General features: G+C 37.8%; 1 protein-coding gene and 1 long non-coding RNA gene across 2 annotated transcripts; one reads left to right on the top strand and one right to left on the bottom strand.

The window, feature by feature from the left end:
• The first annotated feature begins 204 nt into the window (after positions 1 to 204).
• On the top strand, positions 205 to 2,878 carry LOC121733065. Its single transcript, XR_006036487.1, has 2 exons — positions 205 to 1,963; positions 2,328 to 2,878. It is a non-coding gene; the product is annotated as an uncharacterized LOC121733065 (long non-coding RNA).
• Positions 2,879 to 3,196: 318 nt separating this feature from the next.
• On the bottom strand, positions 3,197 to 14,455 carry LOC121733162 (replication protein A 70 kDa DNA-binding subunit). The gene is made up of 11 exons (XM_042123332.1): positions 14,252 to 14,455; positions 13,708 to 13,955; positions 13,379 to 13,630; positions 12,859 to 13,021; positions 12,316 to 12,520; positions 7,636 to 7,748; positions 7,074 to 7,145; positions 6,019 to 6,173; positions 5,512 to 5,767; positions 4,613 to 4,807; positions 3,197 to 3,525 (listed from the first exon to the last, which is right to left on the bottom strand). Exons 1-11 carry the CDS (start codon positions 14,282 to 14,284, stop codon positions 3,415 to 3,417), a joined length of 1,803 nt encoding a protein of 600 aa, XP_041979266.1. The 5' UTR covers positions 14,285 to 14,455; the 3' UTR covers positions 3,197 to 3,414.
• Between the last annotated feature and the right edge of the window lie 1,864 nt (positions 14,456 to 16,319).

Raw genomic sequence — 16,319 nt, 5'->3', positions numbered from 1 at the left:
TAACTTTTTACAAATAGCAATGTAAGAACTAACAATGTACAGATTTTTTATTTAGTTTATTGTCATTACTGTGCCAATAGTCAGTTTCCTCTAGCCACGTTTATTAATCTGTGAATGTTACTACGAATAATAAAAACTAAGGAAAAGTAACTCCGCCAAAAAACATGTTCTACAATACCTGTCAAAAATGTGTACCTACGAGTAGGTACACATTTTCAATACGTTTGCAGTATTTAGGTGGCCTTGAGCGGTATTAGGCTTACGTTATATGACAGTTTGAAAGGAACCTTTAAAACGGTAATACATAGTATGGGAGTTACGTTTCCTTTAGTTTTTATTATTGGTAGGAATGTTATTAAAAGGTTTTCATATGTTTGATCAATCATTTTTAATCGCAACTCTTTTGAATGGAAAAGAATCTCTTAGTTATGTAATATAAAAATATTGAGATAAAATTATGTACGTTTTGTACACGACAGAACAGAATAGATATAATATATAATTTCTATTGCATTCGCCGCTTGTTTCTGTCTATATAGCTTTAAAGTTGGAATCTTTTATTGATAAATTATTATCAATAATAATTATTATTATACTTGCTGTAACAGACGCAGAACTATATATTCTGTCGGCACACGTTAATACGGTTTGTTAGCTTTAACTTATACACTGGTTTACATAAGGTTTGGTTGGGATAATACTGTTCCAGTCTTGGTTGTTTGTACAGTAGTTATGAACGTGTTTTATGGCAAACTAGGGGCGCAATTCTCAAATCTTGAATGTCACTTGGACTGCAGGCTGTCTGAAGGCTTTTGAGGAAGAATCAGGCTCCAGGTAAAAATGAAATATGTACTCTAGCCCCACCAAACTTCTTTCACGATCGCTAGTTTGTAATGAATTGATTGCATAAAACCTAGAAGTGTTCAGGTTTAATTCAGTCTAATTTCGCTAATTCCTGTTAAGGTTGATTGTTGACTAATACTATGCCTTTTATTTCATAAAAGTATCAAATATTTATTTTAAATCCACGATTAGCAGGCGTTGGTAAAATTGGCACATTGTAATTGCTCATACATAGTGTAGTAAAGTGATTTATTACACTATACTACTTGTTATTTCAGTCTTTACGAACGCTTGGAACAATGATCGATATTTGACCAAGACAATATATTTTTTAAGTCATGATAACAAATCTCTTCTTGTCTTGTTTGGCTGCTTAATGAACTATTTTTCATATTCTAAACGAGGCTAAATGTATAAGGATGTTTGATCTGAAAAAAGATCAATTTTATTGATAAAGTTTTTTTTTTGTTGATCTGTTTTTATTGTATCTTTACGTTGTAGTTTAGCGCACAATTTTTATGTACTAGTTTTGAAATGTTTGTGAATGGAGATTGCAGCCTGTACATACAACTGTATTGTGTATACTTATAAATTCTAACCCCACACATTCTAAATAGTTAAAACTCAAGCAGCAGGCTTGCTCTTTTGATATTATTGATTTATTTTTCTCTTAAAAATATCTCGAGTATTTACGTCTAATCCCAGTGATATTCTATAGGTTTATGCCAAATTTCACCAAAGTCTGTTAGTGTTAACAGCTTGTTACAATGTCATGTCTTATCTTTCATTCATATGAAAAACAAAAACATGATACTAATTCGAACATTACCTTTAACAGTTGTTGGTGAAATTAGGCCTTAGTGTTAATATTGCCGTCTATGTATACATATTGTATGGAAGCCGACAAGCCGGGTAACACTTGGACTTTATTGCTATAATAAGGCCGTTTGTCTAGCGCTTAGGTTGTATTTTACTTTACGCCACTACGAAGCAGCGGTGGCATGGGTCGCTAGACCAATGTCAGTAGAAAATGAAACCTATATGCTATATAGCCCAGGTCATAAAGTAGCATTTTATCGGCCCAAAATAATCTCATTCTCGGTAGACAAACGGCCTAAGTGTCTGTCCAGATGTGGCGTTTTACGCGCGAAGTGTATACGCGCGTTTCGATTTCTATTGCATCCAGATACCGCGTTTTTACGCTACAAACATGGACTCGAAGTTATCACGCTCCAATCAAATACGTCCATTCGGCACGAACTCGCGCGTAGTACTGGACGCTGCGATGGCACCCAAGTATCTCGACTCGCGCGTCGCTCGCGCGTTTTACGGGCGAGTCGAGAGTCCCGCTCATTGCAAGCGTTTTACGCGCGAGTAAGAAAACGGGCGTAGGCATCTGTACGCGATATATATAGCTCTAGTATCTCGAATACGCGCGCGAAGCACTCGCGCGTAAAACGCCTCATCTAGACAGGCTCTAAGAGTTTGAAGTGTGGCACACTGTATTTGTCGGTGACTATATAAGGGACCGCGCGCACGGTTGGCAAAAATGTATAATATAAAATAGTGGAACTGCGATCCTGATTATTAAGACTATTTTCTATAACACGACTATTGGATTGTACGTACTTACAACAAAAAATTCACATTTTGCGGAGAAGTAGGCTCTATTTTGCGAAGCCAAAGTTTAATCATATTGGTAATAGCAAGCGACGGAAACATTTCGGTTGACCGTGCACGTGGGGTCTAAGATATCACATTGAATGTAAATCACACTGCCATGTTGACTTCATTTGTCATTATTGTTAAATGTATAGTGATTTTAAACACCAGTCATTCAGTAGTTAAGATTGTTTTTATAACATGCTTGGGCAATGTTATATAGAGATTCCGAGGTTTTTGTAACTGTATTGTAGAACGATGTAACTTGATGTCTATATAAAAGCCTAGCGGTTGCCCAAATGTATGTAAATTATCTATTTTCTTAGCCTAATTATGAGTCATATCAATGAGATTAAATTCCGTAATTAGTATTACAATTTGTTTTATTTTTTCATTATATTTCAGTTCAGTTTCTGACAGAGGTTTACCAGTTCAGACTGATGATCACAGATAAGGGCTACTGGCGCCTGTGTGCAAAAAAGGATTTTGGCGCCCCTTTAGGCAAATTTTTGAAGCCTTGGTTTTGGCGCCCTTAAAGATGGCAATTTGACGCCCCTAGAGAATGGCGCCCGTGTGCATTGCATACATTGCACATATGGCAGCGGGGGCCCTGATGATCAGACAATGCTATTGAAAAAAGCTCCTGTATAAAACGCAGAAGCTAAATATGTAATGAGACTTGTATATTCAAAAAAAAATATTTATTTCTGCTTTAAGCTACTACACAATTTATCATTATTATCAAAAAAAGATTCAACAAGATTATTGGAACATATTTCGAGAGCCGGTCTCTCACTGAATATAAAAGTGAGCAAAATAGTCCTTACCACTGTGCTGGTTACACATAATTACATAATCAGTTACTTGTTACATACAAAATAAATTATGAAATATGTTTTAGATCACTGTTTAAACTTCAACACCACTCAGCGCCTTAATACTTTTGATAAGTCTTGCATTAACATCTTTGTAATCTACTGGAGATGCTGCCATCACTATAGTCTTAAGTCTTGCTTCATCCTAAAAGAAAAAAAAAATAACATGATTTTGTTTCTATTTTAAACTAAACATCTTTAGATTTATCAAAATATTATTATGTAAGTATTTATGAACTATAAAATATTTAAAATAATGGAGCAAGAATATCCACACAATTTTCCCTGTTTTTTTTAAAACTGAAAGATCGTGAATGTGTTATCTTGATATACAAAGTAGTAATGGAATCAATGCTATTTTCTATTAATTTCATTAACATGCTCATTTTCACGTCATAGCTTGCTACGTGCTATTGCTGTGAATTTGCTAAAATCGCGGCATCATGACATCGCACCGCTCGCATCGAGTCTTATTTCTCATCGAGTGAAAAATAGCAAGTTCAATATCAGTTGCCAGTTAGCGCCAGCGCGACAGCGCGGATGTAATTTTTTTCATAATCGCAAACTATTGCTGCGCACGATAATATTAGCAATCGTATTTTTTACCAAACTGAGTTTGTATGTCCCTTATAATATAGAGTTCACTGTGAAAGTATCAGCGCCGTAGATATATTTTTTTCGTCATTTATATGGGCAAGCTCAAGCCGTGATGAATTTTCCCATACAAAAGTAAAAATAAGTTACTCTTCCTGCGCCACTTTCACAGCAAACTCTATATAGAGGTATACAGAGTTTACCATACATCACATAATTTTGTTACTCCCTGTACTAGTATTGGTAAAAATAGCATTAGCAATAATAATCAATTGTTAAATGCCCATTAGCAATAATTAAATTAATCGTACTTGCTAAAAATACGATTGCTAATATTATCGTGCGCAGCAATAGTCTGCGAATTGCGATCATGATAAAAAAATCACGCCCGCGCTATTTTTCACTGACGCGAAAATACAATACTCGATGCGAGTGGTGTGATGCGAACCGATAATTCACGATGATGATGTTTTTAGCAAATAACACGTAGCATGCTGTGACATCAAAATTAGCATATTAATGAAATTAACAGAAAATAGCATTAATTCCCATTACTAGGGTGTACATATCGATTTTCAACTCATTACTTGGGCACCAACTTTTTTTACAGCTACGCTTAGAAGGATAAAAGAACTTACACTGTATGTTTCCATTTTCGTTCGCAACTTGAACACGTATGTTTTGAACTTGACTTCATCGAAGAGTTGTGCATACGCCGCCTTATCGTAGTCCAAGAGCTTGCCGACCTCCGAGGCCGGCTTGCCGAGAATACTCTCCGCGGCTTCATTGAACGCGGTTACACGCTGGTCGCCCGTGGGATCTGATACTGTAGCCTAGTAGTGAAAGTATGGGTAAGATATTATGATATCTATTTATCTAATGTCAGATTTTGAAGAAAAATAGTCAGGTTAGTAAAATGATAAGGTCTACCAGAATCTCATGGCAAATTTGGAGGGGAGACGACCTCTGTGGCTCAGTTAATGGGCTGTTGGTAGCTCAAGCCAGGGGTCGCGGATTCGAATCCCGCTGACGGAACAAAAAGTTTTTAAAGTTCCTGGGTCATGGAATATTATTAAATTCTGATAGACCTTAGATATTATATTATCTTTCTTTTTTTCTTTTGATTCTCTTTTTAATTTTAAACACATGCAATCTAAACCTCTGATACTCATGTCCATAGTTCCAGATTGATTCATGAGTTAAGAGTTGTTGGGGAGAACTTACTTAAAACTACTTACATCTACTCATCTTTATTTGTATCTTTTACATATGCGATTTTCGGCATGAATGCCATTTTGTGAAATTGAGAGAAAGAAAGATACAAATAGAGATCCGGTCATTATGCGTATTTTTATGTAAGCCCTAGACGATCAATTGTATTGTCAATATCCCGCTTCAATTTTATTGAACAGTTTATTTGACAATTAGATTGAAGGCGCGCGATGTTCAATATCAACCCTAGACGGTCAATAACATTATAAAATAGGCCTGGCCCGCTGATACAACTTTACAAATACGCAAAACACTTATGACTTACCGCAAGCAACAACCGATGTTTGAAATTCGGATAGTCCCTGTTACACTTCTCGCAGCGGAACAGTCCGTTCTCTTGGTCGACCAGCTTCTTGTTGCATCCGTCAGCGGGACAGGCGCGGTACACTGCGTTGTCCGCGAACGTAAACGTGAGAGCCCCGAGCAGAGTGAAGCTGTCTCCGCGCTCGCCCGCGCCGAGCTGCTTGGCGGCCGCCTCGCCGAACGTCAGCCACTCGCCGCCGCCGCCGTAGTTGCCGCTCCTGGAGTAGTTTATGATTCATTAGAAACTAGCAGTTTTCGCTATGTATAAAGTAAATTAAAATAAAAAAAATTAACTGGAACTTGCGTGCGGAGCTTCGAACAAAATATATGAAAATTGTTGGCCGAAAATACTATCAACGCCCTCTGCCCCTACAGCGCAGGAACTAATAAAAATATTGTGTCGTTACAACTTTCTCGGTCTAGCCCCTTTCGCAATGCGCGATAAGGAACTTCGTTCGAATAAACATACCTGGCAGATATATTGACGATCTCCATATCGGCGCCACCGTTGTCGTACCATCCCTTGAGCTTGTGCGCCTCGGGCAGGTCGGGGTTGATACGCAGCATGGTGCTCGCTAAACACGAGAGCGACTTGCTGCTGTTGAACTCCGTTAGACGGGCACCCTGTTAAATAATATATAAAAAAAACTTGAGAGGTGTCAAGGGACACCCGGATGGAACGCAGTTAAAAAAAAACGCCATTTAGTTGAACAAACTGAATTGAGAAAGTTGAGCCCAGGAATACTAACGACACTTTTATGGAATTGTAATAAACTTTATTTAAGCGTCCGGTAGATGTCACTGTTTAGTCTTAAAAACGCCATCTAGTTGACGCCCAGGAATACTATCAACGCTCTCTACAGCGCAGGAAGTAATAAAAAGTGTCGTTACAACTCTTTCTGTCTAGCCCCCTTTCGCGACGCGCAATAATAAACTTCGTTTCAATAAATAATATATCAAACAGCTTTTTATGTGCGCTTTAAGAGTGAAATTTCAAAAACGCGTAGTGAAAAATAATATACAGTAGTAATATTGCATCACGACACCGTCACGAGTCATGACTTTGGGCATTTAACTTCTGTTCCTGTACTTTTTATTCTGGAAGAATTGTCTTCAAGCAAAATAAATTGCCTCAAGGCTATCGTTACAAAAATGAGCACAAGCATTTCCTATTGTAGTCTTCATACCCCATTTAACCCAACAGTCCCCTTACTTGCTATAGTAAGTTATTAAGTGTAAATTATTTGGTTACTAGTCTTTATAGAAACAGAGTAAAAGTTAAATTCATAATGTTGGTTTGCGATTATCTACTTCTATTAATTACTTTATTATACATAATCAGTGACGGATTAAGACTACTTGATGCCCTAAGCAATCCATGCCTGTGGGCCCCCCTATCCGTATCTCAACTAGAATCGGTCTTTAAACCTTTACTCTTCTGGTGCCCCCTCAGACGTGATGCCCTAGGCAATTGCTTAATTTGATTAAGGGATAATCCGTCACTGTACATAATACATATCTTACCTTCGCCGCGACAACAGGATTTGAACTGCCGTCAAATTTCTCTGCATCATTTCCCCATAAGGTTAGTGATATCTGAAAAAATATTGACTACTAAAAACAGTTCATTATGGGTATTGCTATAGAACCAATTATATCAATTGTGAAAGTGTCTTTCTGTGAACTTTTTTTGTGGAATGTAGTATATTAATACTTATATAAGATACTCTGCATCCTAGAAAAGTTTTCGCGCGCGAAGTTTATACGCGTGTTTTAATTTCAATTGCATCCAGATACCGCGTTTTAACGCTACAAACATCGACTCGAAGTTATCACGCTTCAATCAAATACGTCCATTCGGCACGGACTCGCGCGTAGTACTGGACACAATATGTGCAATGGCACCCAAGTATCTCGACTCGCGCGTTAAACGGGCGAGTCGAGAGTCCTCATTGCACGTGTTTTACGCGCGAGTAAGACAACGGGATATATTATGTAACTCTAGACGTGCGAGTCACGCACTCGCGCGTAAAACGCCTCATCGGGACAGGCTCTTAGTAACAACATGACAACAAGAACAACTTACAGCGCCACCTGATGAGTCTACCAAGGTGACTTCTCTCTTCTTCAGTAGCTTCCCCGTGCTGCGAGCCGTGAGCTCCTGTACATCGGCAGCCATTTTGCAAACGCCTATCACATCTGAAAGTTGAATAATAATAACAGAAGTATCCTGGATATAATGAGTGTCTCATTGTATAGCTATTATTAATATAATGACTAAGTCTCGTCAACATGCAAAGGAATAGAAAAACATTATTCTGTTTATTATTTCTACTTAGGTACTATATTTAAGTACTTTAAGTCTGTTTGTATACCCATCTTATCTGTCTGATAATAAAGTGTTTATCTATCTATCCTATGCCGGTATAGCACTTTGGCTATTCTTTTGTGGTAGAAACCTTTTCTATGGTGTTTATGGTAAGTGCGTTGGGATGACAGATTTTTTCAGGGCATTTCAAGCTCTATCTTTTGCATGCGACACATGCCTTTAATAACTGTAACTAAGGTTTTTTAACGATATGAATGGCGGCCGAAAGGGAAGATTTTCTGACCAAGCGAGATAGCATGCTCAGTCAGACTGAAGGCCACTAAAGTAATTTCAGACGTTGTATATATCTTGCAGTTCTTTGAAACTGTGATGCAGGCTTGTGAGGCTTATAATGGGTACCACCACAATGTTAACCGATTCAATGCTTTGAACCTTTTTGAAGACTTTCAGTCGTGGCGGCATACAATTTTCACATGACACGTGAGCCGTGTCATACGCCATAGAAGTAGATGACACGGCTACCGCCACGTTCAAAAAGTTTTAGGTTTTTTTTTGGTTTTTACACTTGTATTAACTTGATTTATTTAGTTGAGCCCAAACCATTGTTGTTGATGGAAGGCTACATTGTTTTGAATTGATTTCGAGTAGTTTTACTAAGTGTAAACCTGAAAATGGCAGGTAAGCGATTTTGTTATTCAGATGTTGCAAACCTTTTGTAGGTTTCAAAGTTAGAAAAATGAGTACCTACCTATATTATATAGATCTGTTTCCAAAGTAAATAATACATTCGTAGATAAATTTAAAGAAGTTCAACTAGCCAATTCCATACACAAAAACAAAAAAAGTTTTCTTGATATATACCGATTTTCAATAAATTTCATAAGCACGATAATTGGGTTCCAGTAATAAAGCTTATAGTTACACGACCACTTTTAACCGCAGGGAAATGTTTTATTCCTATGGATAAGGAAGTTAGCGGAAACATCTAGTTAGAATATAGAATAATATGGACTTCCAATATTTCTTCTTTATTTTCTTAAAAGTTTACTACTAAAAAGCCCGGCCTCACATTATCCGAATTTATGATCAGAAAAATTCGGACGCTCACACATTTTGACACGTCAGAATTCTGATAGTATGCGGGGTCCACAACAAAATGTATGAACAGAGTACGTTCCGGCGGGCATCCGAATTTTTGTGATCAGAAATTTTGGATAATGCACGGTGGGCTAAAAAAGGAGATAGCACCTACTTTCTTCAATTCACAGAATATTCAGAGAGGAAGCCTATAAGCTTGTTTTACGTAAAAAATTTGTAATTTGAGGGAGATACAATCGCTTTTTATATGACACGGCTCACGTGTCATACGCCACACGTTAAAAACCCATAAGACGCGGCTGCCGTATAATCAGCAATGAATGCACCTTTTAAAAAATAAAGTTTAAAAAACTAAAACCCGACTACTAAAACACGCTCTAAAAAGTACGAAACAAGAAAACAGTTTATAGGTATATGGAAATGTTTAAAGGATAGCCGTGGTCGTATGTATGCCCTTTATTATAATAATATAATGAATCTGTTTTGCTCTAGTAAGTGGCATACGACCACGGCTATCCTTTAAACATTTTTATATACCTATAAACTGTTTTCTTGTTTCGTACTTTTTAGAGCGTGTTTTAGTAGTCAGGTTTTAGTTTTTTAATTCATGAAGACCTAAGCGGCCGCATCCGGCCGCGATAACAATAGATAAGCTATCGTGTCTCGTTATTCCACGATCGATGGGTTTCCACGAAATTTATTTTTATTTTAATTATTTTGGGGCTAAGATTCACTCGATCTTAAACTATCCAACTCCTCAAATGATCGAGGATATTTTACAATTTATTTGGTTCTGTTTCATTACCTGTTGCCCGCGACTTAGTCCGCGTTAGCATAGTCACAGAATATACAGGGAGCAATTTAACCTTCCTGCCAAATTTGGATATATTGATCCTTGTTAAAAATAAAAATACACGTATTTCTTCTTTTATAATCACTCAGTACTAAAATTTTGAGAAATAGCCTCCGAAAGTTAGCCTACCAAACACCCCAAAATATGGACACATGCGCGGCCCGGCCCCGCCGCGCCCTTCCATTGACATTCTTGCAGTGACGGATTAAGACTACTTGATGCCCTAAGCAATCCATGCCTGTAGGCCCCCCAATCCGTATCTCGACCGACTCGATCCATATCCGAATCGGTCTTTGAACCTTTACTCTTCTGGTGCCCCCTCAGACGTGATGCCTTAGGCAATTGCTTAATTTGACTAATCCGTCACTGCATTCTTGTTATTATCATAAGTTGCGAATTTTCTCTTCATACTTTGATGGACTTAGGACCGTCAAATGTAAAGGACGTAGACAGGCATGTTTAACATAAACTTAATTGATACACATCAAAAGAATGGAAAATTACAACTTTCTAATTACGAAAAATAAGCACTTTAGAAATTTATAATAAATCTAAACCACATCCTTTGCATTTAGGCGTATTTAAAAAATTCAATTAACTTATGTACCTACTCAGTACAACTAATTAAAAATCAAAATAACCCACCTCTAAATCTTATTTACTTCCATCTTGTCTACACTTAACATCGTTTAAACTGCAATCCGTTTTGCTCTAAGCAGAGTCTACCGCGTTTTGCACATTGTCTTTAAGACTTTAAAAGTTTGTTAAGCACAACTTTGTCACTTTTAACCTCGTCAGAGGCATGTCTTCGAGGCTGGCTAGGCGTGTGCAGGTGTTACGAAGAGAGAACTGTCCATAATTTGAGTCTTTGATTGTTTTGCGATTCAGATTCAGGGTACAGCTGCTGCATTCGAGAATCATCAATCAGCTGTTACGAAGACGAGGAAGGCTTTCTTGCTCGTACAGTCTCTGGGTTCCGCGTAAACTTTCGCCACTCAAAATGTAGCACCTCCACATTTCATAACACTCGATCGTGGTTAGGGTACATGGTAACAGACACTAATTAAAGCGCGGGGGCCGGGGGGGCCCGGCCGTGACAAACAAAATAATTACGTGTTAGCTATACAACTACGCGCGTGGCACTAAACGGTCGCTGGCGACCGGCGGGCCTCCCTCCTCCCACCCCGCGCGTCACCCCCGCTTTACCCGTACGCATAACCGGTCTTCCGATTGGATATTGCGCGCGATGGAGTAGCGGTCGCAATATCGTAATTATTATGAACTTATGAAGTGACCATTGTGCATCGATTTTTTTTGGGATAAAATATGTTATTGTAAAAAAATTAGCACCCTATTTTTTTGGTTTAATGGACTCACCTAATGATACCTAAGCCCCAAAAAAAATTTGGCAGGTAGGTTTAATTGCACCCTATATTCGTAGTACCAAGCATAGTATAATAATTTTAAAGGAGATGGATATTTTTTTCCAAAAAAGTGTATGTTTAGTTTAGGGTACAATAATTTTACTTTTAATAATTTATAACTTTGTTCCTAAAAAAGGAGAATCAAAACTCAACAATAACGACGCGATAACACTTCCACGAGGGAGGGGGAGGCCAAGCCCTCCATACAGGTAATTAAATGATAGTCAAAAAGTGTATGTTTAGTTTGGGGTACAGTTATTTCACTTTTAATAATTTATAACTTTGTTCTTAAAAAAGGCCAGAGGCGAAGCCCCCCCACACCATTTTGATATAAGCAGCATTTACATCCGACGACCTCCCCCCCTCTCCTACTCCCCCTCCTTCTCGATCCTCCCCTTCCTATTCCAATCCCCCCTCCGATCCCGATTTTATTATAATATGTATTTGTATAGATATTGTATTGAATTAGTGATTTATTAATTCTTGCAATTATCAGTTGATTGCTTGTAAACCCGTGAGAAATTGCTAATAATGTTCACATATTTGAAATGTGTTAGTAAAGCTCTTTCTTTTGATACCCCACACGACATTATCAGGAAAAATATTTTTTTTTGTTCTTTACTTTCAGTCCCCTAGATGGTGCTACAGTCAATTTAACGTGATGTCATGTAGCCTATAACCAGCGGACAGTCAAGAGGCTTCTAACGACACCTCATTTGTCCAAATGCGTTAAGTAGTTTTAAAGTTACGAGGGAACAGATACATACATACATACAGGCCAAAATCATAACCCCCCTTTTTGCTTCGCCGTAGTCGGGTAAAAAAGGTTGACGGCCCCTACTTTTTTTCAATTCACAGAATATTCAGAGGCAAAGTCTATAGGCTTGTTCTACATGGAAAATTAAGATGATTTTGTTCAGAGTAGAACTTTCTAAAGTGTAATTTGAGGGAGATACAATCGTTTTTCAAATGACACGGCTCCCGTGTCATACGCCACGTTAAAAACGCGTATGACACGGCTCCCGTGTCATCCGCACTGAATCGGTTAAGTAAACTACTTACCAAGCAGCGTATCTGGATTTTTGTTAGCTATTTCATTGATTGGCATAAATTCGAATTTGATCGATGGCACTGCAGAGGAGTCCTCCATACATTCAGCAACCACTGTGTCAGCGGTGAATGTCATCTCATAATCATTTTTCAAGCTGGAGAATTGTTTATTTGCTGTTTTAAGTTGACACCTGCTTATGTAGTAAACCTTATCAACCTGCAAAGAAAATGTTTTAAATATTAAAAAATGTACTATCAGAGAAGTTGATTCCTAGGCAGATGGCGAACCTAAGTAATTTGGTAAAGTTATGTCAAACCCAGCTGACAGATCACAATTAACATTGAATTGACATGATCTGACCAAATCACGTTGGTCTGTCAACTGCCTAGGAATAAATTTCCTCGATGGTACATTACTGATTTACAGAAATTTTAATAATTTTTACCCAGGGCGTATTATGTCTATCCAGTTTTACAACATATCAGACTTAAGTTTTTCTCTGTACATAAATTATTTTTACTATTGGATTTTTGTTTTTTTTTTATTTAACTTACTTGTATCATATCGTAAAACTTGTCGCACTCATTTTTAAAAGCTGTGGCCCTGATCTCTCCACTTTCATCACACAGATCCATACTAAACAGTTTCCCTTCTCCTCTTGCGTTGCTCCAGTGTCGAATGGCTGATTTGGACATCACACGGGCTTTTATTACCCACCTAAAATTTATAATCACTTGAAAATTCGATGGATCTAAATAGGAAATAAATTATAGCCTATTTCATTAAAGAAGGCAGGTAATTAAGTTACAAAATATGATAAGGGTATTTTTAATATAGCCAATTATGTAAAGTTTAAAACATACTAATAATTTTAGGCTTAATACTTCGATCGTGGGAATCGCAGACACAATAGATTTTCAATTGTTATGCGACAGCCAGCTGCCGCTTGGGAATTGATGGGTTATTGACAGACTTTTTCATACAAAAAGGGTGTCTTAATTTTATATAATATCAAACTGATAAGTTTAATAAACAGCCTCCAAATGTCAGCACAGGAACCACTAAAGTACTTACTTGTTTTGATAAGGGCTCAAATGTGCGATTGGATGTGTCATCTGTGTGTTCAGCATACTGGAGTCCAGGGATGGAGTGGGAGCTAGTTTTGGTATAGAGCTCAATGCTGGAGCAGGTTTAGGTGCTGGATTTGGAGCTGACGCAGGTGCCTGCGCTGCTGACTCCTCAGTCCAAGTTTGAGGGTTGCCAAGCTTCTTGCCAATTTCAGAACCAGGAGCCAAGATTGTTATATCTAAGATGATCATTACTCTCCTGTAAAGAAAAAAATGATTTAACTCAAAAAAACTTGACATACCTATTTTGCTTATTAGACAGATAAATTAACTCACTTTTCTCCTTTCCCTGTGTTCTTGAGTAGAGATGTAACAAATCTATCTATCTGTACCACAGAATAGTCTGATAGTTCTCCTGTAATAAGCTTATCATTCAGTTGTGTGGCGAGCATGGCAAAACTGTGTGAGTGTTTGCCATCTGATACCAACAGTCGAAACCGCTCATTAGCTCCGCTGCCCTGTATCTTCTTGCTGCCGAGTACTTGCATCACTGGCTTATTGTAGTCTCCTCCATTCATTATAACCTTAAAAGTTTAAATACAGATACAATATAGAATTACGATAGAAAATCGGAATCAGAATCAGAGCTTTATCTCAATGATCAGAACAAGCTTAGATATGTTACAGTTTCTCTATGTTTCACTACACGAATTTTTAAAAATTGTTTTGTAATAGTTGCAACTATCGTTTTATAATAGTAGTCCCTCCATTAGAAAAATGTAATAGTAATATGACTCCTTGACTTATTCTCGTACAATTTATCAAAAAGCAAGCAGTTTTCGTTTTTAACAAAGACATTCTTCGCAACATCATTTCATACCTCAAGAGATCCTTCAGATAACTTTAAATCCATTTTGCTGCGTTTGGACAATAATATCAAAAATGTTTTATGGATAGCCTTTAATATCTTATTCTTTTTACTAATTAACCCCACCCAAGTTAATTTAACTCCTGATAATATCTTTATTTAGTTTTTATTTTTCAAATTTCAAGATTCACACCGCAGTCACCGGCATCGCTTCCAATTTTCAAACTGTCAAGACACAGTGACAGCTGTCAAGTATACAAATCGCGTTTATGGCGCGAAAAGTTTTTTTTTTAATAAATAATATATAAGTAAAATTACTTTAGCCAGAGCTACTGACGGCCGGTGGAGTGAGCGTATCCTCCACTGGCACCCCCGTGACAGCGCGCGCGGCCGTGGCAGGCCACGCGCCAGGTGGAGCGACGACATCGTGCAGGTGGCGGGCGCCGCCTGGACACGCATAGCACGTGACCGCAGCACTTGGCACAACATGGAGGAGGCCTTTACTCATTTTTGGGTGCCTTAATTAATGTACATTAATATTATTTAAGTAACTGTAAAGTATATTGTTTAGTTATAATTTCAGGCAAATAAAGGCTATTTTATTTTATTTTTATTAAGTAAAATTACTGTGGCCGCACTTGCGTCCATCGTCCGACGATACTATTGGACGATACGCATATTATATTATTATATATACAGCCGCGCATTACGCAAACAAAAGTGAATCAGGATTCGTCGCGCCCATGTCGCACCAGACCTTTAAAGGGGGTGACAGACGTGCGAGTAAGTACGCGAATTTATGGCTCGACGACTTTAATCGCCTATGTGTCAGTAAAGAGCCGCGAGCCTGGGGGCATGGTAATCCAGTGTGAGCGATTCTCGTGTGTCACCGACGCAAGCCGAGTCAAGTTAAAGTGAACTTTAAACCCGCGTACTTTAAGTTCGTACGTCCAGGGCCGTAGCTAGGGGGGGGGCATAGTGGGGCAATGCCCTACCTTAAAATCACAATGCCCTACCTTAAAAATACCAATAATCGGCCAAGTGCGAGTCGGACCCGCGCACGAAGGGTTATACCGCGCACGTACCGTTATAGAGCAAAAATTGTATGGGACCTACCTACCTACCTAACCCTTAATTTTTTTTTAACTTTTATTATTATTTATTAAATTACATAATTACTAGATGTCCCGCGCGGCTTCGCCCGCGTTAATTAGAAATTTTATAGAATCCGTAGGTACATTTTCCCATAAAAAATATTTCCCCCGTTTTTCCCACATTTTCCTGAGTTTCTTCTGTCGTATTAGTCTTAGAGTAATAATATAATATAACCTTCTCGATAAATGATGAGTCTTACTCGATAAATGATCTATCTAACACTGAGATAAGTTTTTAAATCGGACCTGTAGTTTCTGAGATTGACGCGTTCAAGCAAACATACTCTTCAGGTTTATAATATTAGGTAGATATAGATTTTTTTTAATTATCGCTTGACAAACTCGAGTCTCGATCTAAAAGACTATGAAATGGTATAATATGGTAGTGATGATGATGATGATGATGATGAAGAATGTAATTTGCATAGTAGCATATGCTTTCTGTTCTTAAAACAACGCCGAAACTTCCAAACTTGTATCTATAAAGAATCAGGAATTCTCTCAGCACCTTCCGAACCACGGTATACCAGGTATATCTCGGTGCAAAATCTTACTTGTTGGTAGCATATGCTTAGAATACTTCTCACGAAACCGAAGTCACCATATGTTTCCCTATAAGTTTTGAGAAGTTCCCTCGATTACTTATGGATCCTTCATCAGATCACCACTTTTGTGAATATAATACCAAATTGGGATGATACCCTATATACCAAAAGAAAAATTTTGAAAATCGGTTAACAAACGGCGGAGTAATCGTTGAATATAAGAAAACGAACATAACACCTCCCCCATTTTGAAAGTCGGTTAAAATTGTAGCCTATGTGTTATTTATTTAATATTTTAATCAGCACATGAATTGAATAACAAAATTTTTTTCAAATTAATCGTAGCACCATCTGTCAGGACTCAGGACAAACTAAAATTGA

This window comes from Aricia agestis, chromosome 13 (assembly GCF_905147365.1).
Source record: "Aricia agestis chromosome 13, ilAriAges1.1, whole genome shotgun sequence".
Lineage (NCBI taxonomy): Eukaryota > Metazoa > Arthropoda > Insecta > Lepidoptera > Lycaenidae > Aricia > Aricia agestis.
Note: the sequence above shows the minus strand (reverse complement) of the source record. Positions and strands in the feature narration are given on the sequence as shown.

Excerpts from the sequence above, each read along its gene's own strand:
- LOC121733162 (XM_042123332.1), bottom strand. The coding sequence starts at position 14,284 with ATGGATTTAAAGTTATCTGAAGGATCTCTTGAG. Across the intron at positions 13,631-13,707 it reads AACACAGGGAAAGGAGAAAA|GAGAGTAATGATCATCTTAG; the intron begins GTGAGTTAATTT and ends TTTTCTTTACAG. Across the intron at positions 7,146-7,635 it reads TAGACTCATCAGGTGGCGCT|ATATCACTAACCTTATGGGG; the intron begins GTAAGTTGTTCT and ends ATATTTTTTCAG.